The sequence below is a fragment of the Nannobrachium achirus genome (assembly GCF_963921795.1).
Source record: "Nannobrachium achirus genome assembly, chromosome: 13".
NCBI lineage: Eukaryota > Metazoa > Chordata > Actinopteri > Myctophiformes > Myctophidae > Nannobrachium > Nannobrachium achirus.
Window position 1 is genome coordinate 19,848,677 of NC_137833.1, and position 8,556 is coordinate 19,857,232.

Sequence of the window (8,556 nt, forward strand, 5' to 3'; positions counted from 1 at the left end):
TTTCCTGAGCGCATAATCTAGAACTATGATGAAGAGGTAGGGGGCTAGGGTGTCTCCTTGCATTACACCAGCTCGGATGTCAAACACCTCACTGCTGCCATCTGGGGTCACCACTTTGGCCCTTGTTCTTGCGTACATGGTCTCGATAGCCCGGAGAATGTTGGGAGGGACATTGTAGGCCTCAAGGATCTTCACCATCTTGCTTCTGTGGATAGAATCAAAAGCCTTTTTGAAGTCAATGAAGCACAGTACAGCTGCTAGGTTGTCCTTTTTCACCTCCTCTATTAATCTCCTTAATGCCAGGATCTGTGCTACGGTTGTTCTCTCCTCTCGAAAACCATTTTGGTTCTCTCTCAGGTGAGGGTCGATGGCATGCCGTATCCTGTTCAGTATCATTCGGTTGAAGACCTTAGCAGTGATACATGTCAGGCTGATGCCTCTTAGGCTATAACCTTAGGCTATAACCTTGAAGATGTCAAAGCTGTATTGCAATGTAGGAGGACTGATATTTGTACACAGAACCTCTGCAATGAGAGTCCAATATTAGAACCACTACAGACTACACCATCTCTCACTGCAGGTTTGTTATATTTTGACCTAAAAAATTTCAAAGTAGCCTACTAGAACAATGTTGGAGGACTGAGATTTGAACATGGAAACTCTGCGCTGAGAGTCTGAGATTTAGACCAATACAACATTTCTCACTGCAAGTGTATTCTGGTGCTTTTATTTAATTATTTTGTATTTTAACCTTGAAAATGTCAAAGCAATATAGCAGGACTTGAACATGTAAGCTTTGAACTGAGAGTCCAATCTTTAGACCACTACACTATCTCCCATTGCAAGTTCTTTCTGGTACTTTGAGTATTCTGCTTGGTATTCTGTTGTATTTTAATATTATATTTATTTTTTAGCATCAGCCATCAGCCAGAGCATCAGCATGCTGCCTGAATGATGACGCGATAAGTAACAACACTCCGATTGGTTACTTTAAGGCCGGAAGCAGTGTGCGGAATCACTACTGTGATTATTGCTCCGTGGCATCAAACAGCAGCTCAGCTGCCCTGTGTTCTGTCCTTATTATAAGTTATACGTCTATGGTTCTGTCCTATGTTTTTTCTTCTTACAGTCTGATCTGATGACCACATACTAGTGTGACTCTAATATAAAGGCAGCGGGCAAATGACACCAACACAACACCATTTAGGTAAGTGATTATACAATGTGGTCAGCCACTGCACTGCTAGCTTAGCTCACTTTCTCGCGAATAAACCGTTGCCTGGACGCGTCGTGTTTATTGCAAAGGAAGTTCCAAATAGGTTTGTTGTTAAGATCTGGACTTCCGGTCTGGATCTTTCAAAATAATACGTATTCTCACCTTTTTTTTTTACAGTCTGAATTACAACAGTGAAAATTCACACACCACTCTCTCTCTCACAGCCGCGGTGACATTCATTGTTTTGGATGACAACACTTTCGTGAGTGTTGGAACAAAGAGGGCAGAATTGAATTGCCTACTATTATTCGCTATTATGTAAAAATACAGGTGAGTGTGCAGACATACGGTAACTATGTTGTTACCGTATTTCTTAGGGGGGGGGGGGGGGGTGTCTTTGATTATTTTCTCAATCGAATTATTCCAATGTTATTTTTTTATATGCCTACACACTCTTTATGTTGAAGAGTATTTAATTTAGACGGAATCAAATGTCCTGCAGACTGCTGCGAACATGACGAGTGTTATTGCTCTCTCCAGATTTCCTCTCGTGATGGACGGACTGTTGTTGTCGAGCAGGCAGCAGCAGCTAGCTGGATTATGCTATCGAAAGCGATGTCGCTGCCTCTGTTTTTGCTTTTTCCCCACTTCACATTTTGTCTTTAAATGGATTGTAATCGTATCGCGACACACAGATGTTTACGTGTTCCTATTTGCTTGGCGACATTTTGGCCAGCGATTGTCGAGAAAAAATGGTTGTGAGAGTGGCTACCTGATGTTGAGCTGAATGGGAGTGTTCAGTGTTACAACATTTTTCCAGGCAGACACAGACAAGGGCCCACGCAGCCAGCACCTAACTGCTAACCTCCCACTTTCTTGTCTTGACCACAGAAATCCAAAAGAACTGTCTGGGCCACACACAGCATCTAATAACTCAGAGTCTTAAGATAATGCTTGCATGGAGCCTGGAGGTTTAGCTAAAGTAACAGCCACTGCCTGTCACTAAATTCAATTTGTTTTCTGCTTTAGGGTAACGTCTGTTGCTGTTCAGAGAGCTGCACATTGAGAGAATCAAGAGCTGCCAAAGATCCTTTTGACCTTTTTGTTTTGAAAAACATGACAACATGCAGAAACGTATGACGACGAGTGCTCACCGGCGTGGACATTATTACTGAGACAATGTGTGGGTGGGTACACATAGGTAGAGTGAAAGATTCTCTTTGAAAGGAGACCGGATGGGAAAAGGGAAATATAATGCAGATTTACTGGCTTTAGCTTGTGTGCCGGTGTGATGCCCAGGCGAGGGTTGACACCCCAGGGCCGGGTGCGCTGGCTGTTCCTGGGCCTCTTCTTGCTCCTGGTGCTGCTTCTCTTCGCCTACCTGCTGGAGTGCACCCCTCCGGCCGACGTCAGCCTAGTCTTACCTGGCCTGGCAGGCGAGCCTTATGGGAAGGATTACTACCAGGCCCTGCTCCAGGAGCAGGAGGAGCGCCACCTCAACCGCGCCACCAGCCTGAAGCGCCAGATCGCCCAGCTCAAGCAGGAGCTGCAGGAGATGAGCGAGAAGCTCAAGGTGCTGCAGGAAAAGAAGGAGCTTCCTGGTGTGCAGGGCCTCTCCGACACCAAGGACCAGGAGCCGGGAGACCTGCTGGAGTATCTCCACTCGCAGATCGACAAGGCCGAGGTCAACACGGGGGCGCGCCTGCCCAGCGAGTACGCCCTGGTGCCGTTCGAGAGCTTCACCTCGTCCAAGGTGTACCAGCTGGAGATGGGACTGACCCGGCACCCGGAGGAGAAGCCCGTCCGCAAAGACCGCAGGGACGAGCTGGTGGAGGTCGTCGAGGCCGCGCTGGACATCATCAACAACCCGGACGACGAAGACGGAGTGGAGGACGACATGCCGATGCAGAGACAGGTCTACACAGAAAGTCACTTTACCGAGGGTAAGGACTACACACTCTGCACGTGGATCACACAGCAACTGTCAGCTACACATTAAGAATAAGAGGAAAGGGTTGGATAGGGCTGTCACAATTACAATTTTAAGTTAACGATTAATTGTCACTCAAATAATTGCAATTAAAGTAATTTTTGTTTGCCTTTTAGGCCATCAAAAATGGCAGGGCAGATATGACAAATACATTACATTTACTTATAAATTATTGACATATAAAGCAGAAAAGGCTGATCTAGTAAGCTTTAGACCTGCTTTTTTCAAATTTGAAAATGTGTTAACATTTCAAATAATTGTGATTAGACGATTATGTAATAATTGGGACAGGCCTATGGTTAGATTGTCCTAATGGTCTAATATGTGTACCTTTTATTATTCCTTCAGGACTATACAGGACAGAGCGGGACAAAGGTACGCTCTATGAGCTCTTCTTCGCAAAGGAGGAGTCCAGCAGCTTCCGTCACGTCACACTGTTCCGTCCGTTCGGCCCCTTAATGAAAGTCAGGAGTACGTCTGTTGAAACGTCCGGGGTCGTCATCAACATCATCGTGCCGCTGGCGGGCAGGACAGAAACCTTCTCGCAGTTCTTACACAGCTTCAGGTGATTTGTCATACGTCTGACGTTGAATTCGCAATTCATCTTTTGCTTTGCAGCCATTTTGCCAAACAAGTGTCACATGGATGTTGGTCTCAAGGGATATTGTCTGTTCAAAAATGTTAGAAACTATATTATCATTTTGTCAAATACGTTTATGGTGGGTCTCCACTGACGCAACTCTCACTTTTTGATTGTTTTGAATAATATCCATATCACTGTTTTTTAGGGAAGTGTGTATACAGCAGGATAGGCGAGTACATCTGACCGTAGTATACTTTGGACAAGAGGGTTTACAAGAAGTGAAGTCCTCTTTGGAGAAACTGTCCAGGTGGGTTTTGTTGCAAAATAATGCCTCAAGTTACTGCCTTCATCTTTCCAAGACTACACCTTAATGGTTAATGTGACAAAGAGGTTAAATCCATTGCATCAACTCTATTTTTATTTATTTATTAAAATAAACATGTTTTGATCCTTAGGGAGGAAAGCTTTTCCAACTACACTCTGGTCCCAGTGGATGAGGAGTTTTCCAGAGGACGGGGTCTGGACATCGGAGCCCATGCTTGGAAGAGGGGCGACGTCTTAATGTTCTTTTGTGATGTGGACATCTACTTCACACCGGAGCTCCTTAATGCCTGTCGTCTTCATGCTGTTCCCAGTAGGTGTCTTACCAGCCTACAGCTCACATTCATCCCATTAACGGTGTGGCTGAATTCTTTTACGGACAGTTTGAGTCACATAATATACTGAACGCTGCTTGCTTTTGTGTTCTGCAGACAAGAAAGTCTTCTATCCTGTTGTTTTCAGTCTATATAATCCTGCCATAGTTTATGGAAACTTGGAGCTGGCTCCACCCATTGAACTCCAGCTGGTATGAACAACCTTTTTCATGATTGATTTGAGAAACATTGCATAATTGTTCTTCTACTTCAATTCTGTTCAGTTATGAATTAAATAAAATAGTTTGAAAGTGACATAATCTGAGCCCTTGTTTTTTGATCATGCAATATATACAGTATATTATGTGGAAAATGATCCCAGATGTTTTCTCAAATAGATTCACAAGAAGGATGCAGGATTCTGGAGAGATTTTGGCTTCGGAATGACTTGTCAGTATCGGTCAGATTTTCTAAATATCGGTAAGCAATTTGTCATTATAATGAAGAGACCACTGATGATAAACCAAGTGTTACAAAAACATATTAAACCCGCATTTTCCATCATTTTCTTTCACCTTCTAGGTGGGTTTGATCTTGAAGTAAAAGGCTGGGGCGTAGAAGATGTCCACCTGTACAGAAAATATCTCCGGAGTGACCTGATCGTTATTCGGACACCAGTATCGGGCCTCTTCCACCTTTGGCATGAAAAGCAGTGTGCGGACGAGCTGACACCAGAGCAATACCGCATGTGCATTCAGTCCAAAGCCATGAATGAGGCCTCACACTCTCACCTGGGCATGCTCGTGTTCCGCGAGGAGATCGAGGCTCATCTCCGCAAGCAGGCCTTCAAGACCCAAGGCAAATCGGAGGACTGAAACAATGCTCTAATAGTCTTCCACATTGGACAAACAGTAAGGCTGTGATGCATCCTCGACTTCCCATGACGTTATTAATGCACTAAGGAGAAGACCTGTTTACACAGACAGACGCTGTTCCACTTCACCGCTCAGCTGTAGACGCAGATGAATGTACAAAAATCACACTTGTGTGTGTGTGTGTGTGTGTGTGTGTGTGTGTGTGTGTGTGTGTGTGTGTGTGTGTGTGTGTGTGTGTGTGTGTGTGTGTGTGTGTGTGTGTGTGTGTGTGTGTGTGTGTGTGTGTGTGTGTGTGCGCGCGTGCAACAGCGCCCCTCCCTTAACATGTGTGGTCAGAAAAGGTTACTGCAGGAGTGCAGGCTACGGACACGGAGACAAACAGACAGACAAACAGACAGACCCACACACACGGCCACGTATAGGAGCGTTGTGACCACCGCTCAAAAAATGTCTAACTGTGTTGATAAATGTGAAACCTGGGAACACCGTTACAACACTGTCGTAAAGAGCAGCAATATAAACAAGTGACATTGGAGGTGATTAAACGTTCATAGCCTGGATGGGTAGGGGAAGATATCTCTTCAATTTAAATGTAATGTTACAGTTCTATAAGCATGCAATTAGTGTAATTGGAAAGATTATAAATCTCTTAATTTTAGCCCTGTGCACATGTATCAGACATACAGACCTCTTCAAAACGATTCTACTCAATTTCTTTTCCCTTTCCCCTCAGTCTCACTCAGACCAGTTTTTCACACCTTGCTGTGATCTCTAGGAATGACTGCCAAAACGGTGGTGTGATTCTCAAATCAAACTTGATGTAATGCAACACTATATATGAAGGGGACCTAAACAATCTTTTTTTCTGTCCCTAAAGGGCAAACCGCACCGCAACTCCTTGCAACACAACAGTTTAAAGGCCATGTCACACCAATGCAACTCCTTGCAACTGCCATTAGGGATAAAGGTTGTGAGTAGTTGCATTGGTATGGATTGCCCTAAAGAAATAACTGTAGCCGTTTTCTTGCATAATTGTTATTGCATTGAAACAGGTACTCAAAGGGTCAATCGGCCCCTGCTGATTCCTACCCGTAGTGTCGTTAATACGGCTGTAATCTTTTATTGTAAGTTGAGGGAAGAGCCGTTCATAAAGTGATTATTTTTTTCATTTCTTTCGGTATCTTACATTGTTTGCAGAGAGCCATACTTGTTACATTTCTGTTCAATTTGAAAATGGGATCAAATTGGTAAAGTGGTTAAAAAGGGACCTTTTTTATGTTTTCTTTGACCATATTCTTGACTATTTTGCTCTTCGATCATATTCGGGTGTGGAAAATCCCACCCAGGATGCATTTTAATACTTATAAACATTTATTTGTATCGCACTTTTTCAGAAACTATGGCACAAAGGACTTTTAAGAACAGACTCATACGTCCTATTCTGGGGCAAATCTAGTTCAACAAGTGTTGTTGATGCAACAATGCATTATGAGTTTGTAGATTGGCTATTTTTGGCAAAGACAGTTGGTGTAGAGGGGGGAAAAAAGCAGCGTACCAGTATAGTTTTAGCTGATGTTTAGTCAAATGAAATGTCAAAGAGATTATTCATCCTTTGTTAGGCCACTGAAGTTGTGACCTTGTTTGAATCTGTGTTCACAGCTGTGTGCAAAGGAGGGAAGAGCAAAATGGCTGATGTGTACACAAGGGTATCTATGGTCCATAGTCTGTTGAAAGGGACAATCAGTCACTGTCTGTCTTTGCTTAGGAAACAAGTAGTGATCCATTTCAGAGAAGCATTGACAAAATTGTTTAAACCAGGAGTAAAACAGCTTAAAGCATGGATTCCTGGTGTACGGAGGCCAGTATTTGTCTTTAAAGAGATTCATTTATGCCTAGTGAGAATCATTCACAGCACGACGATAAGACGGGGGCTAAATGTTTACACCCACTCAATGTAAATACTTTTCTAATACATTTTTTTTAATGTTTTTAATTGTGAGTTTAATACTCAAGTTTTATGTGCCTCCATGCTTAAAGTGGTTAACGTGAGTTCTTGTTAGGCCATTGGAATTCATAGGTGTATACTTGTAAAATATATTTCTTGGAGAGAAATGTTCTTTCGAGCAAATAGGTCACCGAGGGTGGGCATCAAAAGTGAATGAAGCATCATGTATGAGTACTGTTGACTAATGCAAGAAAGTGCTTTATTCTTTGTAGAAGGATAGTAGCGTAGTTAATATATTCTATACTGTGGTTTTAATGAATGATTTTTTGCAAATATGACAACTGTTGGTTGATAATCACATTCCTTTTCAACTCATCCAGTAAGATCTATCAAATGTCTTCCTTTCAGCATACTCAGTACACAATGTTACAAAAATAAATAAATTGCCATGTGTATAAGGGAAGAGTTTATTTTATAACGTTTTGACCATGAAATAAATAGTTTGTAATGCTATGTAATCTTTTTTTGTTAATGTTTAATTTGATGATAAACATTTCTATACATTCAATGCCATTGACCAGTTCTATGACTTGCCTCCAAACTAGTCATGTCTTTGAATTCACTAACTTTCTTTTTTCTTAATTTAAGACAAATGGCATAATACAAATGTATTCAACCTTAAAACAATATAAACTACAATAATAAAAAAGAAAAATAATCTGTCACAATCAGAAGTAACATGGGATAAACCTAATGGTGCATTTACACATGCACTGAGTGTCACTCTTGGTGGATGTGGGCATGTCGCAGATGCACTCAGTGTGTGGGTCGCACTTAAAATGGACAGACTACTGTATGGAAAGTTTTGATTACAAAGATTTAATCCAGCAATTGAAGTTGAATGCTGAAGTAGGTGTATAAAACAATTGCGCAAATATTTAGTGACTAAAACTTAAAAGATTGTGTACAATCAAGCAACTCGGCACTACTGCTGGGGATGGCTGCATGCATCCATTTGGTTCCATTTGTACGTACATTCTCAGAGTGAAACTAACACTTAGGATTTCTTTGTAGATTGTGGTCCCAGAGATAACAAATATCAAATGGGGGTCATGTGGCCTAATGCAGTGGTTCTCAACCTTTTCAGGCTGCGACAAGCAGTAAGAGTTGAGGCAATACATTTTGAATAACACAGTTCTATTGTGAAAATAGCAGATCTACCTCGCAACGCGAGGCGTTGTGAGCATGTAGATCGGCTATTTTTACAATTTCTGCCTCCAATATTAGACAATTTGGCCAATGTTTAATTTGT

The 8,556-nt window shown here is 42.2% G+C and overlaps 1 protein-coding gene across 2 annotated transcripts; it reads left to right on the forward strand.

Annotated features, from left to right (window-relative positions):
* Window positions 1-1,047: 1,047 nt before the first annotated feature.
* csgalnact2 (chondroitin sulfate N-acetylgalactosaminyltransferase 2) lies at window positions 1,048-5,304 on the forward strand. Of its 2 annotated transcripts, XM_080740989.1 has the most exons (9): window positions 1,048-1,207; window positions 1,394-1,546; window positions 2,246-3,159; window positions 3,555-3,771; window positions 3,995-4,096; window positions 4,245-4,423; window positions 4,542-4,636; window positions 4,823-4,904; window positions 5,007-5,304. In XM_080740989.1, exons 3-9 carry the CDS (start codon window positions 2,508-2,510, stop codon window positions 5,297-5,299), a joined length of 1,620 nt encoding a protein of 539 aa, XP_080597115.1. In that variant the 5' UTR covers window positions 1,048-1,207; window positions 1,394-1,546; window positions 2,246-2,507; the 3' UTR covers window positions 5,300-5,304. The 2 variants fall into 2 exon arrangements, with proteins under 2 accessions (XP_080597115.1, XP_080597116.1); XM_080740990.1 differs by lacking the exon at window positions 1,394-1,546.
* The last annotated feature ends 3,252 nt before the right edge of the window (window positions 5,305-8,556 follow it).